At 38.9% G+C, this 23,887-nt stretch overlaps 2 protein-coding genes and 1 long non-coding RNA gene across 3 annotated transcripts; 1 reads left to right on the top strand and 2 right to left on the bottom strand.

Annotated features, from left to right (window-relative positions):
* Positions 1 to 475: 475 nt before the first annotated feature.
* LOC113679744 (uncharacterized) lies at positions 476 to 6,915 on the bottom strand. Its single transcript, XM_027196710.2, has 4 exons — positions 6,577 to 6,915; positions 3,816 to 4,121; positions 2,829 to 3,017; positions 476 to 1,731 (listed from the first exon to the last, which is right to left on the bottom strand). The coding sequence occupies exons 1-4, from the start codon at positions 6,652 to 6,654 to the stop codon at positions 1,561 to 1,563; spliced, it is 744 nt and encodes a 247-aa protein (XP_027052511.2). The 5' UTR covers positions 6,655 to 6,915; the 3' UTR covers positions 476 to 1,560.
* On the top strand, positions 6,851 to 23,111 carry LOC113682741 (uncharacterized). Its single transcript, XM_089194752.1, has 11 exons — positions 6,851 to 7,189; positions 7,846 to 7,914; positions 18,040 to 18,111; positions 18,717 to 18,788; positions 19,053 to 19,207; positions 19,665 to 19,787; positions 20,184 to 20,315; positions 20,929 to 21,045; positions 21,935 to 22,087; positions 22,312 to 22,420; positions 22,828 to 23,111. The coding sequence occupies exons 1-11, from the start codon at positions 6,942 to 6,944 to the stop codon at positions 23,030 to 23,032; spliced, it is 1,455 nt and encodes a 484-aa protein (XP_089050878.1). The 5' UTR covers positions 6,851 to 6,941; the 3' UTR covers positions 23,033 to 23,111.
* LOC149034836 (uncharacterized) lies at positions 7,018 to 13,876 on the bottom strand. Its single transcript, XR_016183213.1, has 3 exons — positions 13,803 to 13,876; positions 8,642 to 8,762; positions 7,018 to 8,158 (listed from the first exon to the last, which is right to left on the bottom strand). It is a non-coding gene; the product is annotated as an uncharacterized LOC149034836 (long non-coding RNA).
* Positions 23,112 to 23,887: the final 776 nt, after the last annotated feature.

Raw genomic sequence — 23,887 nt, 5'->3', positions numbered from 1 at the left:
CATTCGCAGCTTCATTTTCCACTAATCATTCTGTACAGTTGTAATCGGACAGTTAGCTGTAACTGGACACCTGTAATCGGACAGTTGAAGCAGCCAATCATACTAGGGTCACTCAGCTAATCCACCAATCACAGAAAAGAACAAAAGAACCATAGCAACAACCACTTATCCAAGGAAAAACTGGGGAATTTCCAAAACGGAAGAATTTTTAACTTAAGACATTGTCTCCACTGGAGATATTTGTTCAAGGTGTATTTTTTCGCTTCGGAAATTGAAATGGTTATGATTAATTAGTAACAAGGCTTCTTGTCGTCCAATTCTGTCTGTAATCACACTCGTAATCAACAAATTGGACTCCTGCTTTGCAGTCGCCTGATTTTGTTCGTCACTCATATAATTACAGACCAAATTGGACTCCATTCGGTCCAATTACCATTATGATTACAAAGGGGGGAGAGAAAGAGATAAATTGTAATTTGAAATTTAAAAACTTTTAATCCTCCGTTTGAAAAAGACATGTTTTCTATCTTTTTTGACCAAAATAGCAGTTGCTATTGAAGCTGACTATAAAATCTGTGCAAAGCAGGGCTATCAAAGATTTAAAGAACATGTCGCAATGTATATATTTTTTCTATAATCAGCATATAATATAAATAATTACAGATGTATTGTATAACATTATTAAGCATTTTAATGTTAAAATTTTCACTCTTATTTAATAGCCTTGAAATTTTCAATTTGTCTTCTTCATTAATTACTTTTATTTTACCATTATTCACAATTATTATCATTAATGGTTTTCCTTAACATATAAAGACTATGCCTGGTTAACTAACATTTCAACCAGAACTATATTCTAACGAGCTTCTTACAAAAGCGCAAAAAAATTTTCCCAAGCAGAATTTTACTCCAAGCCACAATAAAAAGCTCTTTTTTTTCTGTGATTACATTTGAAATGAATTAATTACAATTAAACAAAAAATATTCTTGTGTCTACAAAGAATGCTGGCGTAAAGCTACTGATGACCTGGCAGTTCTATACCTGGGCCATGTTGTTGAAAGGGCAAATAATACTATCCAAAAGGTAAATCATTATCCAGCCACTAAGAGTTATGGATTATAAAACAGACAGCCCCATTCACCAGATAGAGATTTACCAAGCAGATAGTGTCATCCACCCTTAAAAATGCCAGAGCCACCTATCGCTCTCTTTTAACTCTTTAACTCCCAAGATCTGATTGCTAATTCTCCCCTCTAGCTGCTACACATTTCCTTGTAAATTAGTTACAGGAAATTGGTGTTAGATCAAGATGACAACTTATTCCTGATAAGTTTGAGTATTCTCATTACATGTTTGGAAGATAATGTATGGATATTATAGGGAGAAGTAACATGTTGATCACTTTGGGAGTTAAAAGGGTTAAGGAATACAGGACATTTTGCACAAAAGACTTTTCGCACATTGTGCGAAATGACCACTAAGAATTGTGCAAATGGTCCAAAACTTGTGCTAAAAGACTTGTGCGAAAAGTCTTTTGTGCAAAATGTCCAGTTACCAGGTTAAGCAGTGGTCTCCACAGGGTTTGTTTCGTGAGATTTGTCTGCAAGCTCCTGCCCTTGAGTGAAAATCAAAGAACTGGTGGCATTCACTTGATCAGAAATGTTTATTGTATCACGGAAAACAAGTGAAGTGTTAAGCAACCAAATCACAAGTGACAAGTAACCCAGGCCCTAGGAAGAAAAATAGAAAATTACAACTAATTTTATTATTGGTAAGTTTTACTCAAGCCAAGAGGCACATTCAGCCAGAACTTATCCTGGTTTCCACAGCAGGAAGCAACTAGGAGTATTACAACTGCCCCCTGATACCGGTGAATTGTCAGGGAAGGTGATTGAAATGCTGAGGGGGGGGGAAGACCTTGTCCATACCAAGGTACCCCCCCCATCAGCATTTAATTCACCAGAATCCATTTATACTCCTGGATAGAGAGAGGCACTGAGAACTGAAATGTTTAGCCCTCGAAAATAACACAAATCTGGACCTTTGGCCAAGACTCCAGCACAATAACCCTAAAGTCACTGCATTCAATTGGCGAGAGATACTTTTACCTTAATTGAATAAGAGAGATTGTAAGTTTTGAGCTCAGTAAAAGAAATAAAGAGGGTTTTTTTTTCATCTTGTCACCAGCATGGGACATAGAAAAAAAAAAACAGAGTCCCCGTGAGGAATCGAGCCTCAGACCTTCAGGTTCTGCGCTCCCATGTGCTACCACTGAGCCACAGAGACTCTATGGTGAGCAAAGCCCAATATGATGTTCATACATAACATGCATCCATACATACCACTATGATCAGTGATGTTGATTTACAAACATTGTAGCATGGAATCCGAAGGTCTGAGATTTGATTCCTCATGGGGACTCCGAAATTTTTCTTTGTCTCACGCATGAGACAAGATGAAAAACATCTTTCTCTACTTTTAACTTGGATCCACAAGGTGTCTTCACAATGTGGTATGAGAAAGGATTTTCCCAAATAAATGCAGAAATGAAACAAATGACATTAGGAGAGTTTGAGAGGAATCCCAGAAGAGGTACATGTCAATTTCTGGGTGTGGTGCCTTAGAATTACCAAATGTTAACCTGTTTCTGTTTGACGTGGGAGGTGCCAAACTCTTCAATCAGAACAATTATCATTAGATCCTGTAAAAGGACCCAAGGGTAAACCCCCCCCCCCTATGGGGGGGGGGGTTTACCCTCGGGTTGAAACCAGTTACTGTAATAGTTGAATTATATATTCACAATTATGGTCATTGGGAATGAGCTCACCACTGAAGCAAATAACGCAGAATAATCAGGTAAGAATTCCACACAGTTCTTGCAGCGCACTGGCCCCAATGTTGTGATGACATTTACAATTTCACCCTGGACTTCTTTTTTCAATTCCAGAATGTTGTACAACCAGAGGCTTGTAATTACTGCTACAAGTACTGCCATCACAACTGAAATAAATACCTCCTGAAAGAAACCAATGCTGAATTTAAAAAAAAACTCTGTTATCAGGGAGGTACCATCTAAAAACCTGTGAAATAGAAGTCTTCCTCAATCCTCAACCCTTTAATCCCAGAAGTGATTAAAGTACAACTTCTCCCTGTACTATTCATACATAATCCAGCAGACAGGTGAAGAGAAAAATCAAACTATCTGGTAGAAGTGACCTTGATCTGACACCAAATTCTCCTGTCTAACCTACAAGGAAATATGTAGCAGCTAAAGAGTAGAATGAACAATCAGATCTTAAGGGGTGGAGTTGGAGGGTTAAACACCTAAATTTCTCTCCAAGATTAATATCAAATTTTGCAAAGTACCATCTTGATAAAACTCTTGATTATCAAACGCAATACACAAGGAGATGTAAAAGGCCCAGAGGAGAGAATTACAATTTAGATCTTGGCAGTTATAGGGTTGAACCATCAGCTGCCTTAGACAATTTCCCTCTTTGGAGTTGATTTCTCTCTATATCTGATTTGTAATTCTCCCTACTAGCAACTTGTGTTCCTTTGTAAATCACTTGGGAACAATTCAACAAAAATTAGGTAGAAAACATAAAATAATAAATTGTAATTTAGCAGTAGACCTTAACAAAGTAGGAGGAAAGAGAACCAGGGAACATAGACAAGACACAGGAAAATCTCTTCTGCAAGGACAAGAACTAAAAAAACAGATTCAACTTGCATGAAATCCCAGGTTTGGGGATCCCACTCTTCTGTTCAGACGAGGTGAACTTAAATCAAATAGAGCAAAATTTTCACTTACTGCAACTGACACTTTATTTGCCACTCTCTCATCTTTATGAATTGCACACGATATCAGCAGCATTGCTATTGCCAACAGTCCTGCTACAATAACAACACCAACAAACAACTGTGCGCAAACTCTAATGGCTGGATCAAAGTTGAAGCTTGTGAGTGGCTCATCTTCGTCAGTGTAAACTGCAGTTTCATTGTTGTAATCAAAAGGGTATTTCACGGTGATGTTAAAACTCTTATCACTGTGTTCCTTGTATACCCCTCCCTTATCGTTGTAAGTGATAACCAAAGGAGCAACAGTGAAGCTCAGAACCTGCAAGAAATGATTCAGCATTAATCTTTGACCAAGACAGAATTTAAAACTAACATTATAAGAATTAAACAGCTGTTAATATAAGAAAGTCATATACTTGTACTGCGAATAATAACGTGAAAATGAAAGTAATCCTCAGAGGTCATGGGTTCAAATCCCATGCAGGCTTTTATTTTTTTACAGGCCTTATTTTCACTGCTGCCCAAGTAGTGTTCATTACTGCGAAGATCACTTTCATATTCATGTTATAAGAATTGTTTGGTTGACAGTAAGGAGAATTTCAAATTTGATATGCATATTCTTAATACTGTTTTCTATAAATTTCCTAAGGTGCTGACAAAATTAAAACCTAGAGCTTTTTTTAAATGGCAATCATTTTTAATCTTAGCAGTTAAAAGATTAATTAATGAAAAAATTCCAAGTGTTTTGTTGTTCCCACAGATCCTTCCAAGATTTCCTCAATTCATTGTCTAAATCAATAGACCTACCATGGGGATTAAGAGTGCTGGTTAGGAAGATAAATTTTTGTTCGAGTGTTTTGCAGCTTTCCGAACTACCTAGATGTAGGGAAAGGCTGCAAACTGCCATATGTAGTTTAGAATGATTAGGGAGATTAAAGTGTCTAGCAGCTGATTAGGATGTGCCCTTGTCATTTCTTTCTATTTTCGGAATTGGTCACCTTATCGTCTTCCTGTTTCACCAATGTATAACTTATTGCAGTTAGTGCAAGTTATGCAGTAAATGCAAGTTATGCTGTAAATGACAGTGGCAAAGGTACAGGCAAAGTGATTAGTGATGTAAATGGATCTCTTGGGTCCTGACATTTTCTCTATGTTAAGAATGAAAGGACAAGTTTTGCATTGTGAGTGAGCGCATTTGAAAGTTCCAGATTGGTCATTGGTTTGAAATGAACTTCTAACCAAAAACATTTGTGGAGGTTGTGAAAAGATAGTACCAGTCTCTGAATCGTTTTGGAGTAATTTAAAGTTTTAAGAATGATAGATTTAACTATGTGGTTGTGAGGGTGAAGTGTGAGAGTAATTGGAATGTGGTGAGTGTTTTCCTTCTCAGTTGTTTGTAGCACTGACTGTTGATCAATTTTTTTGGCACAGTGGTGACCTGCTTGAACGAAAGAGACACACTGGAGCAAATTCAAATATTTGCCAATTTTTTGCAAGCTAAAGATGGACAAGGAAAAAAATTATTGTGTCCCGCCAAAGTGCACACCAGACTAGAATAGCTAGACATGTCTTGTGTACCATGACAGCCAAATGGTTAAAAAATAACCCCAAGAAGCTGAGGCCGGACATCGGCTCCTTTGAACAATGGAGAAAATTTGGCAAGTTCGTCAAATTAGGGGTCACTTGACTGATTTTTTAATTCAAAAAATAAGCTCTAATGTGGCACCGGCTTAAATGACAAAAAAATCAAGAGCTGTTTAGATGAAGACAACATGTTTGATCATATTGTGAAATTAAACAGACATCAGCCAAATTTGATCAGAAAACATCAGATGGCTGATCATTGTTTCCGGTGCTGGAAATATTTATTTTATCTGTGCTGCTTATCCACATTTGCTTTCTTATGATAACTGTGGCTCTGTTCTTTGTTGTACCAAACGATAGACAACATTGTCAGTCATGTGAGCTGTTATATAGCAGATATGAAGTCCGGCTCATTTGATTTGTTACAGCTGTGACCTGTTTGATCGAAATTTATTTTCTGGCAATATTCGTACCGGTTATTACTGGATGACCAGCATGTCGAGGCATGTCTTCAAAACACGGAAGACTTTATAATCCTTCAGTCATGAACCACGAAATAACGTGATCGTCGATAAATGCGTTATCAAAGTATTATCTTATTATCTAGAGCAGCGCGAGTCATTTGCCTAAGGGAAAGTGATGATGAGGTTTTTGTCAGTATAAAATTTCTGCGTGATTTTCCAGGCGGTTTTAAGACTCGAACACGTGCAAATTACGACAGTTAACTAACACACCTCTAAATAAGGATTCCTTACTCCTTTCACTTCTTCATTTTCCTATCTCGTTTTACCGAAACAGCAATATTTAGCTTTTTTCTGGCTGACACCGAAAGACGAAATCTCCCAATAATAACTTCAGGATTTTCGGTATTTAAATAAAACAGGGTAAACGACGAGGCTTAAAAAGGGGCTTCGTTTGGAAACAACCGCGTAATCTTCACTTGTTTTCAAAAGATAACTGCTTACATTGCCCAAATCAGTGCTCGCTCGTCAGTTTGCTCTTGTGATGGCTTCAAAGCCATAAAATGCTAAACATGAACAAAAATTAAACGCTTTTAGTGGATGTTGAGTGCCATCTAATGATGTACACTACTATGTAGCATGTAATTAAGCTATTATAAAATGGTGATTGCAGATAATTAACACGCACTAGAGGGCCTGATCATTATTCCGAATCGTAACATTACTTACAATCTCAATGACCTTCACCCAGAAAACAGGATGCCTTAGGATCTTCCATCGTGATTCACCTCGATAAAGCAGTGCCATTGCTCGGAGAAAAATGAGCCTCGAGGCAACTTTAGTAGACGATCTGGTTTCCGTCCGCCCGTGTTACCTTCGGTTTGTTATTACAGAGGAGAAAGACTAGGACTAGTAGGAGGGGGGCCCAAGTGGGAATTGTCCCCCAATAGAGTATAAGAGAACAACGTTATTTTTGGCGTTCTCATTGATACTGGGATGAAGAATGAGATGGATGGCGTTACTTTGAAGGGAAACTCGCGCGCGTGAGGATTAGCGTACACTTTGTTTGACGTCACTGAAGGGATCTACGATATATGTTTGTTGACGTCAGAAAGCAACGAAGGAAACTCTTTGTGCGGGACAACTTTAAGACAATGAGGAAAATTACCATTTTTCTTTGTTTTCTGATTCCTGTGTGCGCCCTTTATTCCACTCTAGTTCACGACAAGAACCCGTGCTTTAGCCCTTCGGGAAATAGCCATAAATACAAATGTGAGCTGGAGAACGTCATTTTTAAGCCGAGCGACTATAAAGATCACCTCTCGACTACTATAACCCACCTGTGAGTACAGCTAAGAAAAAAATTGAACGAAAGAATGAGACAAGTAGGGCATTGTCTGGGATAAACTGAATAATTTTAGCTCTAGAAGGAAACGGAGTTCTTTTTCTTCGGACTTCCGTCTTCTGAAAGTCCGATCGATGAGAAAGAACCCTGGCCCGCGTTGTTCAAATCTGGGTTAAGATGACCTAGGTTTAGCATGGAATTTGATTTCAGGTCTGAAAGCTTTGAAAGAAAATTCATTTCAAATCTTTTTGCTTGAAATTTGATCATTGGATGCTCTAAAAAGAATAGGGAAAATTTTCTCTAAAAGGCTTTGGAAAAAAGAAATATAGAAACCTGCATTAAAATTTAACCCTGGGCTAGCACTTATGGGCCTTTGAACAACTTGGCCCTGGTATATCCAGCTTTTGATCAACTTCTCAGCCTTTTTTTTCTCATGTCTAACAATCCTTGTAAATAAGAGTAATTGTCGACTTTCCAATTATAAATTTCAACGTAAAAAGGCTAGTTTACTTGAAATTATTTTTATGGCTGTTTCTCAAGATATCAAAAATACTACACGAAGGAGAAATAAGATATCCAACGAGAGATAAAAAGTTAGATGCATTTCTTTTGATAGGAGTTAACACTAATTTTCTTTCTGTTGTTCTTTGAAGGGACTTAAGCGGGAACATGCTCTCCCTCAGCGACAATTGCTTCCGTCGGTTCAAGATGTTGAAGAATTTGTGAGTAATATCATTTTTCAGGTTGATAGCCGGCGTAACAGTCGTTTCTGATTTCTGTTTCACGTTTCTCCTTCCTCTTTCTTCCAATCATCCTCTACCACTTCGGTCGTGGTGGTGATAGTAGGGAGTTTAAGGAAACCACGACGGTAACGGCAACGGGAACTTCACTAAACAAAAGGTTTAATGAGTAGAACAAATAGCCGTGCATGTGCGTTATAAATCTTTGTGAATTTCTTTGCGTCCTCTGCAAAACAACAACGTGGAATGACCAAATTTTGCGTTGTCTATTTCTAAGATAACGCTGTGCTACATATTTAGTTTCGAGATAGTTTTGACAATGACTTTAGAGTATTTCGATTTTCGTTGGTAAAATATAAGTTCATTTTTTAAGCGACGTTGTCCACGCCGTTGCCGTCGTCGTTTCGTAAACTCCCTAGTCTTTTGCGACCAACGCAGCGGTCAAATCCAGGTTAGCAGTCTGAGTAAATTCTTTTTTTTTTTTTTTTTTAATCACTTGTCATTCTTCGGGTTTGTTTTTGATCATGTGATTGCGGACGATGCTATTCTATGAAATCCGACCCTGAATGTTGATTTATAATCCTAGCGCTCACAGATTGATTAAAAACTTTTGGGTACGGGATGGTACATAAATTGCTTTGGACGCTACTCTCTCCCCACCATCTCCTCAAGGAGGCTTTTTCGTGTCTCTCTCATTTAAATGACCCACTTTAAAAAACGATCCTCGAATGATTGTAGCGCTCTCTTCCCCCTTCCCTTTCCTCCAAGTAAACGGTAAATGGTGCAATAGGCAACAACAGGAATTTGTTTTCTTCTTTGGCAAATGACACCTGCGTTAAATAACGGACATATTTTTCCTCTGGAAACTGGGAAACTAACTAAATTTGTTTCACTTAGAATGTTAAGTGCCGAGGTCAAGATTGGCGTTAAAGCGAAAGAACGTCGGCATATGCTGCATTCTAACGGTAGCCAATATAAAATCGTGTGGCCAATTGCTGTTGTGTAAGAGTGTTGACAGTTTTTTCACGTGCTGTTGTATCATTTCCTGAGTGAGTCTCTAGATTCAATTATCTCTGATAAGACTTCTGCTCAGGTTATCGAAAGGTTAGTCATTGTAACAAAAGCTAACAACGGTCTTTTTCATCCCGGGTCCTGTAATTAAAAGTGCGGAGAACGCAATCCAAACGATAAATTGCTATTCAGCGGATGAGTGCTAATAAATCGTTCTGTTCTATCCGCCGGCTAGAGATTAATCCACTAAATAGCGTAATCCAACCCTCGATCAACCAGGTCAAGATGATTGCATATGATTGCATATGATTGCACTCAGATAGAACTAATCACCGATCGCTTTAAGTAGATTTTAATTGAAATTGTATGATCACGCCTTAACCTTGACCCTTGTCAGTATAAATTGATCTTCATACATTACGTAACTTTGGTTGCGTAACTCAAGTCAATTGCTAGCCTGCAGTGCAGGCGTCTTGTTAGTGCGAGCTAACGCTAAAAGCTCGCGATCGTTTGTTCGACCGGCCATTTTTGATTTGCAGTCAGCGTACCCCCGCCCCTCTCCCTATTTTTGACCGTCGACCGTCCCCTTGGTATAAGACATAGTTTGATGCTACTCTGGTTTGCAGATTTAATGCATGTAACCGAAGAAGTTACAATTCCTAGACCCAACGTTTCGACACTCCTGTCTAGTGCCTTCATCAGGGGTGATCTAAACGCTGCAACAAGAGGTCCTTTTATATGATCACTAATTAGCGGCCTTTTTTTTTTTCTGACGAGGTGTAAATAGGCGTCAGGAAGCAAACCGCCATCGTCACGATTTAAAGGAGCGTGGGCGGAGTTAATATGCCAAGCCTCCAAACAAAGGCGCTAGTGGTAACGCCGATTAGTGGTGATAATTTTGGAATTATCCCACCCAATTGTGTGGTTAGTTAGGCATGTATGCTCCGATAAAGCTGAATTTTCCTTCTTGCAAAGGAAAACCGCTTTTTGGTGCTCTTTTAACCGTGTACCAAACTGACGTTTGGTCTTTCCGATGTATTCGTTATAACAGTCATTGCAAGGAATAGAATAAATGGCGTCGGTTCGTTGTTCTTTCGTGACAGGATCCTTAAACGCAGTATGGAACTATGACATTCATCTATTCGTAGCTTAAGAAAAGAAAAACCAGTACGGACCATGAGCTTGTATCCTTTAGCACTCCGTAAAGGAGGCCGAAATCTCAAACTCGATGGAAGCACATAGTTTTCTTTACAACGGTGATTGAAATACAAATAACAGCGATACTTAGCAATGCGGACTCTGGTCATATAAAAGGACCTCTTGTTGCAGCGTTTAGATCACCCCTGATGAAGGCACTAGACAGGAGTGTCGAAACGTTGGGTCTAGGAATTGTAACTTCTTCTGTTACATTCATTAAATCTGCAAACCAGAGTAGCATCATCTGATTGTCCGCTTGGTTCCCTTGGTATAAATTTTTCCTCTCCCCAGCCTTCCGCTGCCATTAAAATCAAAGATGGCGGCCATAGTATTCGTTATGCAATTACTTAGCACTCACTAGCCTACGCCTGCTCTGCAGGCTAGTCAATTGCCGGCTTTCAAATGTCAATTGATGTCTATCAAAGGCGTTGTTTTGAAAAGAAATACTCGTTGTCCATGGATCTGTGATTCCTCTTGTTCCCAATACCTTTTTTTCTATAATGCAGCAATTTTGATCGTCCAATCTCTAAGCTGGGTAATTTGGCGTGAGAGGCAAGACGAGAGGCTTTTCTCGGGGTGGAGCTAGGGAATAAGGGGGTGGGTTAACGATGATAGGACAGTTTCTGTGTGTACAAAATCCATGAAAGAAAAAAGAGGCTGGCGTAGGAAATGCGTATTTAACTTGTTAAATGAACCACAACATTTGGCTGAAATAAAAACTCCAAAACTTCTTAAAATTCTAAACAAAGGAGTAACAAATTTTCGCGAACGCGAAAGCGAAACTATACGAACTTCTTGCAGCTTGCAGGGAAATTGAATCACTAAAGAACGAAATAAGTGTATCGCAAGGTTTGAAGGACTCAGGGGAGTTTGCTGAGAAGGAGATTGAACGCCTTAGAGGAAAAATGACGGACACAACCACGACAATTAAAGAACACAGTGAAGACATTGAATTCTTTTGAAATATCAAGTTAGAAGCCTACACGCGGCGCGAGAACATAAAAATCTTCAACGTCAAAGAAGAATCAGTGGAAAATACCGAAGAACTGATAAGAAAGCTGTTTGTTACGAATTTGCAAATTCCGAACAAAGATGTTAAAAATATTCGCTTTGAAAGAGTACACCGGATTCCGAGTAGGGCACCAGATCGGAGGTCAAGCCGTCCAAGACCAGTGATTGCAAGGTTTAGCTTCTACCAAGATAAAGAATTTGTTCGTTCATTCTATGAGAACTTAAAAGGAACTGTTATTGGAATCGCAAACGACTTCCCGAGGGAGATTGAAGAAATCCATCAAACGCTCTACTCTGTTTCAAAGAAGGCGCAGTAAAGAGCTTACTTCAATTTCGACAAACTAATTATTGATGGGCATATTTACAGAAAAAAAAGGAAACCAAGAAACTCCCCTACTGTGATAATATGATTGATTGAAGTCAGAAAGCACGTCTGGTAAATAACAGACTTTCTGTTTAATTACGTAATTTTGTGAGTGTGTTTTGTTTCTTATATGTAAGTTAAAGTTTTGTTTGGAGGAGAAACATATCTTTACTCGATACTTTAAAGGAGAGATTTGTTAAACTACAAAACGATCATAGATAGCAAACTTTAAATTAGTTTCCTTGAACGCAAGGGGCATAAATAATTTCCACAAACGTAGGTCTATGTTCACATGGTGTCGTAAAAGAAAAGTAAATTTGTATTCCTTCAAGAGACGCACTCAAGGGAGGAACCAGAAGAGCAAGGGAGAAACGAATGGTGTGGGAATATTTATCATTCACATGGAAGCCCAAATTTTTGTGGAGTCATGGTGTTGATTGAGAATAGATTACATTGCACAAGTCATAAGACTATCGCAGATCCCTCAGGGCAGGGTGTTTCATTGCTCCAAAGGTAGAAACTGATGTCAAAGTTTATATCTTGATAAACATTTACGTACCAAACAAAGACAAAATAATGTGCAAATTTTTCAAAAATTTACATAAAATGTTGCAAACAGAAAATTTAGATCGTAAAGAAAATATTATCTGTAGGGAAAATTTTAATTGCTCTCTAAATCCAAAGCTTGATAAAAAGGGTGGTGTAATTGTACCAAGGAAAATGTTAATAGATAGTCTTGAATGTTTACAAAACAAGTTAGATTTAGTAGATATTTGGACAATAAAATATCCTCAGACTAAAAGTTACACTTGGAGCCAAAGATTGCCGCAAATATTCTCTCGTTTGGACTACTGGCTAGTTTCCACCAACCTACAGGATTATGTTATATCAACTGATATTACTCCAGCGATAAAAACAGATCACGCAGCAAGTGAGCTTGCTTGAACCGACTCGTATCAAAGCGATAAAGGTTCTGGCTTCTGGAATATGAATGTATTTCTTCTTGATGATGCGGAAAACTATCCCAATGAATTAGAGAATAACTTTCCAGAATGGAAGACAAAGGGCGTAAATTATTTATCGAATAAGCTCTCCGTCTGGGATTGGCTGAAATACAACATCCGAAATCATGCCATTTCTTATTTTAAACGGAGGGCCAAGAAACGAAACGCAAAGGAAAAACTTTTGCCACCAGCTTATAAAGAAGTAATAAAGCAATACGAAGAAGATCCTTCTTCTTTATATTAAAATCTTTTAAATGACGCCAAGGAAGTTCTTGAACGTTTTTATGATGAAGAAACAAAAGGTATCATAATCCGCGCGAGAGCTCGTTGGCATGAACACGGAGAGAGAAGTACAAAACACTTTTTAAATTTGGAAAACCGAAACAACTCTAAAAAACATAGCAGAAAACTACTTACATGTGGCGCTATTATGTCTGATCCCTTCAAAATACTTGAAGAACAGAAACGCTTTTACCACTGTCTCTATAAGTCACAAAATACAGATACGGACAGCAAATTTGGTGAAACATTCCTAGGTAATTTAAACGCACCAAAATTATCTTAAGAACAAAAGCAGCCTTGTGAGGGCGAAATATCTCTTAAGAAAATGAAGTCTATTCCAGATAGCCTCCAAAACGATAAATTACCCGGAAATGATGGAATGCCAATAGAATTTTACATAACGTGCTGGATTTAATTAGCGATTCTTTAATGGTGTGTGCAGGAGACCTTCAAATGTGGAGAAATATCCAGCTCACAAAAAAAAGCAGTTATCACTTAAAGTGAGAAACAAGGCAAGGAACGAACACTTACAGAAAACTGGAGACCAATATCTCTTATCAACGTTGACGCAAAAATCATTTCGAAAATAATCTCAATTAGAGTGAGGAATGTTTTCAGTTGCCAGGTATTATCCATCACAACCAAACGGGCTATGTTAAAGATCACTATAGTGGAGAGACTGTCAGATCGATTTTCGACATAATGAAATTCACAGATGATGAAAATACTTCTAGCATTTGATTTTTATCGACTTTAGGATAGCGTTTGACACTTTGGAATGGAGCATCTTCAATTTTGGCTCAGGTTAGAATATTCTACCAAAACATTCAGAGCTGTGTTATAAATAATGGCTTAGCATCTGAGTATTTTACGTTGGAGCAAAGTGTGAGACAGGGAGGCCCCCTGCCTACCTCTTTACCTTGGCCTTGGAAACCTTGGCAATTTCAAAACGAGAAAATTCTGAAATGCAAAGAATTAAAATTGGCAATAATGAAACTAACCTCTACGATATGCAGACGATACCTGTGTTTTCTGTGTTTTGGAGACCTAAACCATCTCGTGATATTACGGTGCACGCTCATAAGGCCCAGAAACGCAGCGTGCGACGTTTCCGGAGTCGGCTATTAATGCTTTCGGAAGGTGGGTTTCTTGTCATCATTGGTTCACTGGTCTAGACAGCGTGGCTTCAGTTGACAGCTTAACGGAATCGTTTAACACTGATGTGAAAACAGCGATTGACATTAATTTCCCACTAAAGTCGGTGAAAATCCATCTCACAGACAGACCCAGGATGACATCTCGCATTAAGCAGCTCATCCTCGAAAGGCAGCGTGCGTTCCATTCTGATAAGAGTGGCAGATGGAGAGAGCTGCGCACCAGGGTGCGCGATGAGATTGCTGCCAGGAAAAAAGCCTTTTACCCTGAGAAGGTTAGCTTTCTGTAAAATACCGACCCACGAAAGTGGTGGAGTCTCGTTAACAAGCTCTCCAGTAAATCCTGTGGCGCTAGTGCTCTCAGTTATGAGGTCGACCCTTATTACCTAACGCTCCCTGCCTTTCTGCCCGCACCGGACGAGTTACCTGCCATCCGCCCCACGGAAGTCTACAAAAAAACTACTCAAGCTAAGTCCTTTCAAAGCTTGTGGTCCTGACGCGATTCAAATCGAATTCTGAAGCTATTCGCGTCCGAGCTTTCTGAGCCCGTGACCACTATCTTTAACCGGTCGTTGTCGTCTGGTGACTTCTCCTCAGCGTGGAGAGATGCCTATATATCACCAATACCAAAGGCGTCACCCGTCCCCTGTGACAATGACCTGCGACCAGTAGCTCTAACTGCATGCCTTTTCGAAGGTATTTGAGGATTTTGTTGTTTAGTAGCTCATGGAGGACATCAAGGAACACATTGACCCAAATCAGTTTGGTTCTCTCAAAGGCGTGTCAACCACCTTTTGTCTACTTGATATGCTGCATAACTGGCTATCAGCTCTTGAATCACATGGTACGTACCTGAGAGAGTGCTGTTTTAGATTTCTCTGAAGCGTTTGACTATATTGACCATAATATTCTGGTATGCAAGCTTTTGAAAATGGGCGCTAGATCCATTGTCGTCAAGTGGATTTGCAGCTTTCCACCACAGAGACGACAAGCTGTAAAGCTTGACGGGCTCCTTTCCGAATGGGCCACGGTGCATGCCGGGGTCCCACAAGGGACCAAGCTTGGTCCAGTTCTCTTTCTGGCTATGGTTAACGATTTAGCTTGCAAATCGAGTTACTGGAAGTATGTGGACGACATTACTATTTCCGAGGTAGTTCCCCATGGTTCTCTATCAACTATACAAGATGATCTTGACAGCATTACAGCCTGGGCGTAGGAAAATTGTATAAGCCTAAACCCGAAGAAGTGCAAAGAAATGCGCCTCTCCTTCCTTGCTAAAGATCTCGACGTACTCCAGCTCACCGTCACAAAGTGCTTGGTGTTACTTTTTGTGACAACTTAAAATGGGGCCAAAATACCAAGGAGATTGTGGACAAGGCGTGTAAACGTCTATACCTGCAAAGGGTTTTGAAACGTGCTGGAGTCCCCCCGGATCACTTTATCACTATATATTGCTCCCTTGTGCGATCAGTTTTAGAGTACGCTTGCCAAGTTTGGATTAGCAGTGTACAGTCACACCTCGAGCAGCAACTAGAGCGTGTTCAAAAACGTGCCTTGAAGATTATTTTTCCAGGAAGTAACTATGAAACGGCACTTTGCAGAGGCTCAACCCCTCGTCTTTCAGAAAGAAGGTTGTGCTTATGCAATAAGACCTTTGAGAAAGCATGCGAGTCCTCCTCGCCCTTATATTCGAATGTTCTCCCCCGGCGTAACGCTGTCTGTGGGTGTAACCTGAGGTCTAGCCACCGTACATCGTTGCAGAGATGCAGGACGGAGCGTTTTAAGACTACCTTTTTTCCAGCAATGGCCTTTTTACAATAGTAATGCATTTTTATATAGCTTGTATACATATATATATATATATATATATATATATATATATATATATATGTATTTACCAATATGTAATACTTTTTATAACTTTTAAAAAATTTTTTGGAGAATGTAAGTAATGTAAACATGCTGTATTTTACTCTTGTACGAAAACATGTATTGAATAAACCTTTAATTTATTAATTTATTTATTTATCACTGCTGTGCTATCAAATCTTAACTCGGCTAACGCATTATTTCAACAACTGGATATATTTAAGAATTTATGTGGAATCGAAGTCAACAGTTCCAAAACAGATGGTATGTGGATAGGGTCTCTTAAGAGTAACGATGAAAAACCTTTTGGTATAAATTGGCCAAGTGAACCAATCAAAGCCTTAGGCGTATTTTTCACGTATGACCAATAGTTACTTTACGAAAAAAACTTCCAGGAAAAACTTGTTAACATGAAGAAATTTACAATCATTTGGACTTTGAGTGGGCTATCCATCTGTGGCAAAGTCACCATAGTCAAATCTCTACTCGTCCCTAAACTTGTCTACATGTCTTTGTTACTTCCAACTCCATTACACATTATCAAACAGGTGAATCACACAATTTGCACTTTTTTATGGAAAGGGAAAGATAAGGTGACAAAACTTTCTGCAATAGACAATTTTGAAGGTGATGGAATAAAAATGATATGCATGGAGAGTTTGATTAAAGCTCGAAGACTAGCCTGGTTGAACCGAATTTTGAACAATAATGAAAGTACATGGAAGTTCTGTTTAATGCGCCTCTTAAAATAAATTGGGGGCTTTTTCATTTTTGACTGCAATTACGCAATGAAAGATCCTCAAATAGCATCAGTTTTCTATAGAGAACTTTTAAAATAGTGGTCAGAATTCCGGGACCTTTTCTCCGAAGAGAAACACTGGTTATCTGCAATTTGGAACAATAGAGATCTAAGAATTGATGGAAAATCTGTGTTGTGTCGGAATTTACACTGTTAAAGATCTGTTAATAAATCTAAACAATACTGAGTCCTTTGAAATAAGACGACAAAGAATACAAAAGGCCAATTTTCTTACATGGACAGGACTTAGACATCCTATACCTTCCAATCTAAAAACAGCTTAGGGTAGGTTTAATAGTGACATCCCTTGTTTTAAGTATATAACAATGTCATTTTTAAGATTACCAAACAAAAATCAAAAGATTTCTATTCCATAATTATCAGCGAAAAAGTTCAGTTAGCTACTAACGCAGAGAAATCAAGGCAGATTTTTAACTTAAGTTGAGACTTGTTTTCACCCTCCCCATAGAGTGGCCTTTGAACCTTATGTGAAAGCTTTTCACAATACGAAATTTTAAATTCGATACTTTATACAAACAAGAAACTATTGAAAATTGGATATCATAATAGGTATTACAACATCGTCATGCCCTTTACTAAATTATTTAATACTGATCGGAAAAATACATATCTGGGATTGCAAAAGGACGCATGTTCATCCAAATATAGAAGGTTTCAAACTAAAGTCAAAATCAATTATCACACGAAAAAATTACTTTGCTTCAAAAAATGAAGACTTGGATACTTTCTATAAGAAATGGACTAAAAAATTTCCACTCTAACCTTGGATGTTTCTCTCTTTCATTTTGCATCAGTAATAATAACAATTATTGTATTTGTTTTCTCAATAGTAACTGTCTTAAACCTCATTGTAATAGTGAGACTGTACAGTAATTTAAATGTATTTTTTTTTAATATAATCAGTATTGTTTTTCGAACAATTGTAATGTTAATTTTGGTGAAAATTCTCACAACAGCAATTGCGCGGTTGTTGTTGGCCAAACCTCCTTGTTTCTGTGTGGTAATCTTAATTGTGTCTGTAACTTGTATTTGAAATATGATAAAAAAAATTATTTGATGTGATTGGTTTATTTGTGAAATCACGTGCGCCGCGCGTGAATACAAAAAGAATATAAGGGGGAGAGAGGAAGAGCAAAATTGTTACTTGAAATTTGAAAACGAAAGAGGTTTTTTACACTGTGCCCGCTAATGGTTAGCTCGTATTTGCAAGCCATCAGCTTTTAAATCTAATACCTTTTTTAATGGTAATTACTTGAGGAGCTCATTACTTGCAGTAATGGGCTCCTGACGGCTATGTGTGGAGTGGGAAAGGTATGCTTTTGTAAAAATAGAACGGTTGTGTTCATAGCTACATTTTAGTTAAGTTTACATTTATTCGTTATGTTTTCCTAACAGAAACTTATCGAACGGACACTTATCAAGAATATCAAAGAAACACCTTTCAGGGTTGAAAAGATTGAAAACACTGTAAGTTCACGCGCTACGGATGACATATCTAACGGCTATTTGGATCTATAGTTAGAAATGGAGAGGGTGATTTTTTATTCGCTTTGTTGTGCAAGTAGAAAATGGTAACTGCGTTTGTTTATCCACTTGTGTCATTGGCTTTTGCATCTTTCCCGCGCTTATCAACGATTGCATTTTCTCAAAAGCTTGTTTTTCCGCACCTGTCATGGCTGCATGTTTTCGCGTGCTTATCGTTGGCTGCGTTTTTTTCCAGGCGTATTATTAGTAACGCGCTTATATTTGTTCATTTGATTTTCCACTTTTTCCCCTGGACTTCCCTGTCGTCTTTCATCGATTACAATTTTTTTATATCGTACATGTAACAATTTATGTTTTTATCGTGTTTGACTGTGATAAATATCCATCACGTGGTTTCTGCACATCTCAAAAGTCATATGTTTCTCTCCGCCTCTGACTAGTCCCTTTTGCTACCTCCACCCTAATGTCCAGCATCATTTTATTTCAGTTTACTTTTTCAGAAATCAAGTTAAAACACCCTTTTCAATGGATGCTTTCCCTTTGCTGTTTTTTTAGTTTCAAAAATTTTTCTTTCAATCTACCTCCAGTGATCTTTCGCATAATGAACTCGAATGGCTACCACACGATGTCTTCGATGACATGCCTAGGCTTAAGCGACTGTAAGTGTGAAATTGAAATCACTCATTAGTTAGTCATTAGTTAATCATCAGCACGTATTTTCTCCACACTGTTCCACATGCATTTCTTAGGGGGCTGTCAAGGAGAATTTGTTGAACAATCAAGAGTTTCTCTAGTTGGTGATCGTTTTGTTTATTCTTGTTACCTCAGTGTGTGATTCAGGGGTGATATTGTAAGAAGACATTAGATGCTCGTCATTTTCAGGGGTCAAATGGTTAACTTTTTTTTCTCTTTTTGTTTCTCAGTCGCTTACATGGAAACCCATGGAACTGTGCATGCGAAAAAGGTTTAAAGGATCTTCTGAACTCCAAGCCAAAGATTAGCTTGGGCGCTGAGCCTGTCTTGTGTGTCACACCTGACAAATTTAAAGACGCCAAAATACAGATTAACAAAAAGTGTGGTAAGATAGCGATGAGAGAGCTGTAAAAAAAAAAAAGCACTAAACAAAACAACAACAACAACTTGATCATTCACGTTTTTCTCGCACTCCCGGCAGGTCACTTAATTCACTTCCCATTTGCTCCTCGAGATATTTTCCCTTGTTTTGACTGACCACTGTGATGACGCCCAATGGAAACTCAGTCTATCTCACTCAAGAGAAACCTATGGCAGATTGAATCAAAAAAATTTTCTTACCCAGGACCGTGACAATCAAACATTCTTTTTCAAGTTGTGAAAATGCTTAAATGTCAGCTAATGACAATTGCTTGTGAAGTTGTGACTGCCTGAGTCGACAATGAGGGATCAGAGAAGCAACATTTTTTCCTTGGGTGATTGTATGAGTTGTGGCCCTTGATATATTAAGTTTTAACAAATAAATTTTTAATACACCTTTGCTTATTGTACAATGTTTTCAGAAATAAACGAGTGCTTGTTTGAGAACGACTGTGACGATGTCGCAACTTGCATAGATAATGCATTTGATTACGAGTGCAAGTGCACAAAAGAGGGATTTACTGGTGAAGGAAAAGGATGCATAGGTAACGTGTTTTTACGGAGGTGTCATTGTATGCAGGTAGCTGTCGTTGGATGAAATTTGATTGTAGCGCACACTTTGTATTAAATGATGGCATTTTATTTTGGTTGGAAAATTTAACTCAGTAGTTTTTCACTGTAGTCGATTATTTTCACTTCATCAGAAACTTATTTAATGCGATCTAAGATTTCTGTACTTAGATAAGGAAAATGCAGCTGTCCCGTTTGTTACCATATCTTCCAAGCTATGGCGTTACGTTGGACACGCGTTTCGTACACTCGCTGTGAGCTCCGCTATGAAGTTAAGCGTCTTCGATCTAAACTCGTACCGAGAGATTATGGGACGACTATTTTCCACATAATCGCTGCTAAATCGATTTTCGTTTGTCTTATTTTAATAGACATCGACGAATGTAGTGGTTCAAGCAAATTTAAGGTCTGCGCAAAAGTAGGGGCAGTCTGCATTAACACGCATGGAAGCTACTCATGTGGATGTAAGAAAGGATACACAGGGAATGGGAAGCAATGTACAGGTAATCACGTGATATCTCAGTCTTCTCCTTAGCCGCTGTTGGGTCTCGTCTCTTGACGTGTTCTCGTGTAGGAGGTTCTCGAAGGGGTTCACCTTTAACCGTAATTTAGTCGTTAGGCGTAAAAACTGGCAAATTTTAACTGTTAGTCATAAAAAATGTAAGTCGGAAAAAATCTGGTGACCACACTGGAAAGACTAAACCGTTAGCCGTAAATTGGCCATATTTTTAACCATTAGCCGTAAAAGCCATCATCCCATTGAGACCCTCAAGTTGTGGTATCATTTAGGAAGCATAACTGTGAAAATCTCGAGGTCGAGTTTCCATTTTTCACTTAACGAGTGGAAAAGAGACGCGGAAAGGAAATTCAATTCAGAGGCAACGTGTTGAGAAAGTACGATGTGACGCTTCTTAAATTGAGTTATTGTTAGACACGATTTAAAGTGCGGAAGAATGAAACCTTTTTTAATCTTGTTAGAAAAAGTTGAAAACACTACATAGCAATTTCGTCGATGGGGTTTTTGGCGGTAATAGTGCTTTCTGAAACTAACTGTTTATCCTTTCAAGCGTTCAGGTGTCCTACAATAGTAACTGGTGTTTTTTTCTCTCCTCCAAGACATAAACGAATGTGTGGAACATGATTGTGACCAAGGAGAATGTCAGAACACACAGGGAAGCTTTCGATGCGACTGCTTTTCTGGATATGCTATGAACGCAGAAAAAGTCTGTGTGGGTATGTGCAGGGCTTTTTTTGTTTTTAGACTTAGCCCATAACATTCCAAACGAATGTTTTCCCTTCCTTCAAGCAGCATATGGTAGTTTGCGGCCTTTCCCTACATCTAAACAGTTCTCGCAAAACTCTAAAACAAAAATTTATCTTTCAATTCAGCACTCTTAATCCCCCCGGTATCAACGAGCGCTTTTTATTCAACTAATTTATTCTTGTTTTCTCGTCACCATATTCCCACCGATAGCGTAGCTCCATTTTCTGCATATAAACCCACACAAAACCCACAATTCCTCCAATCGCTCTGACGAAGGGCTAACGCTGGAAGCATCAGCTTTTAATTTCTTTGCGGAGGCCAATTTACGTATACGTTATCGACTCAGTCGATAATACTTAATTACTCTCCCACCGACGCACCACCATAGTTTCTTTTGAAACTTACCCCCCCCCGTCTTCTCTTCCAACCCCAGCCCTTCTACCCTTCGTATGCTTTTGTTCCCACGCGCAACACGCATGATTTCATGTCTTTAAAATCATTTTCAAAGCTATCGAGTCTCGTTTTTTGTTCGCAGATGTTATTCTTAACCCTTTAACTCCCAGATCAAATTTGTAATTCTCCTTACTGTCAACCATACAATTCTTGTAATGTTAGTTCAGAGAATTTAGTATTGGATCAACTAATTATCCTCAAATTGATATTTTTCTTTATTCTCATCACTTATCTGGTTGATATTGTATTGGTATTGTAAGGAGAAATTCTGTCTTGGTCACTCAAAAAATGTGTTGAAAAATTCTTCCTCTTGATTGATGTGTTGCATGAAACGTCAGTAAATGCTGTTAACACTTAGATTTCTTGACGTCTTCAAAATAATCAGCGCAACTTAACCCTTTACAGATATCGACGAATGCAAGTTTGGTAACAAAACCTGCAAAGAAATTCCTCATAGTTATTGTGTCAACTTGGAGAAGTTGCATTCCGCGGACGACGGTTATCGCTGCCAGTGTGAGAATGGGTACAAAAGAGTTGGCAAGAGCTGCGTTTATGAAGGTCAGCGAACGAGTTTTAAACAAGCACACAGCAAATTAAATGCATGAAACTCTTCTCTACTCGTATTCTCAGATTAACTCCAAGTCAAATGGAGCATGAAAAGTTGTTTTGTAACATACCCAACCGAATTATTTCGGAAAAGCGCGACCGCAACTTCTCAGTAATGATGCTTAATTAAGTGCGCTTTTGCGATCAATTTAATCACGCACTATGCTTCATTTCAGGTGACATGAAGGAGTGGATAAAGTTCCTCGGGATAATCATCGGAGGCTTTTTCGGTATCCTGCTCTTGATCATTATCTCTGCTGTTAGCTTTAGAAAATGGAGAAACAGGTGAGTAAGAAAATGCTCTTTGTCATTTGTAAATGCATCTATGTACGTGTAACCACCTTTTTTCCCTTCTTCCTTCTAGTAATTTGTCCATGGTCACCTTCGAGCATGATGGCCAAACAAAAGGATTTTCGGTTGTATCTGAATCAGAGTTAGAGGGTTTTAGTTTTATACCTCGCCCAGACTTCCAGAATATGTTCCGGCCTTTACAAAAAAAATCCCTGTCTATCATGACTTATCGACCATGGAAAAATCACGAGAAGAAAAAATGAAATTAGGCGGTTGCACGTGCATATATGCCCATCGATATGTGATGCAAAACTACACAATAAGCTCAAGGTAACCTCTCTATGTCGATTTGAAATGACTAGTTATCAACCCTGACTGGTAGATACTTGTTTTTTTACAAGGAAATCTGAGGCTGAGTCTGAGAAGAAAGATGAGGTGGTCACGGCTCCTGTTGGCTTGGCACCCCCAGTAGACTTCGCCTACCTTGACATGCCTCAAACACAGAAAGCGGAAAATGAAGAGGACGACTGGAAAGAGCTAGAAGACGAGGACGAAGACGAGGACGAGGACGAGGACGAGGACGAGGACGAGGACGAGGAGGACTAAGTGCCAGGAGCGAGTCAAACTGTTGTTTGCTTTGTTTGTCAACGATCGTTTCTTCTTAATAAAGGAAAGCAGAAGATCTTACAATGTCTCAGCAACTTAGTTTATATGAAGGAAAAAAGAAAGAAAGAAGTGGCAAATTTTAAATGAGTTCGCTTTAGATCGAACGGTATCGCTCTGAGTCCGTCCGTGGGGTGCCTGTGCTTGGTGCCCACGCAGGGCACTGTGCTCCCACACTCAGCATCAGCCTCTGTACATCTAAATACATACGAAACCTGTAGAGAGGGCGTCTTGTGTTTGCACAATTAATTGATAGGTGTCTCGAATTCTCTCGACCACCATCGTGTTTTGACTACGGTTATGCAAACCCAGAAACACCCCTCTTTTGCTCACATACCGCTGTTGTTTTGCGACTGGTGCAAGAAACATCCCTGCAAAATTAAATTTTTGATTAAATTTTTTTTCGACAGGAGCCCATTACCCGGAGCCTCCATACCAATTGTACTCTTGAGTCAACCCTGTCCCGTATCTTTTTATTCTTAGAACTGAGATATGTGGGGGGAGGTTCTTTAAATTCCCGCGAAAACACGCAGACGTTCCGCGCTTTTCGCAGTTATTGAAATGTTTTCGTGCGGCCTGCATGTGACGTAAACAATCGAGGACCACAGCTGTCTTATGATTGGCTATTATGTAAACACCCGCGAAAAACCCCGTGGGAGGTGCTTCTAAAAATAAAAAGATACGGGACAGGGTTGACTCAGAGGGTCAGTATGGAAGATGAAAGCTCTGGGTAATGGGTTCCTGATTTTGACCATTTCTTTTTTTTCAAGTACCACCACCTCCCTGTTGCATTAACCT

This window comes from Pocillopora damicornis, chromosome 14 (genome assembly GCF_964200805.1).
Source record: "Pocillopora damicornis chromosome 14, jaPocDami1.2, whole genome shotgun sequence".
NCBI lineage: Eukaryota > Metazoa > Cnidaria > Anthozoa > Scleractinia > Pocilloporidae > Pocillopora > Pocillopora damicornis.
Note: the sequence above shows the minus strand (reverse complement) of the source record. Positions and strands in the feature narration are given on the sequence as shown.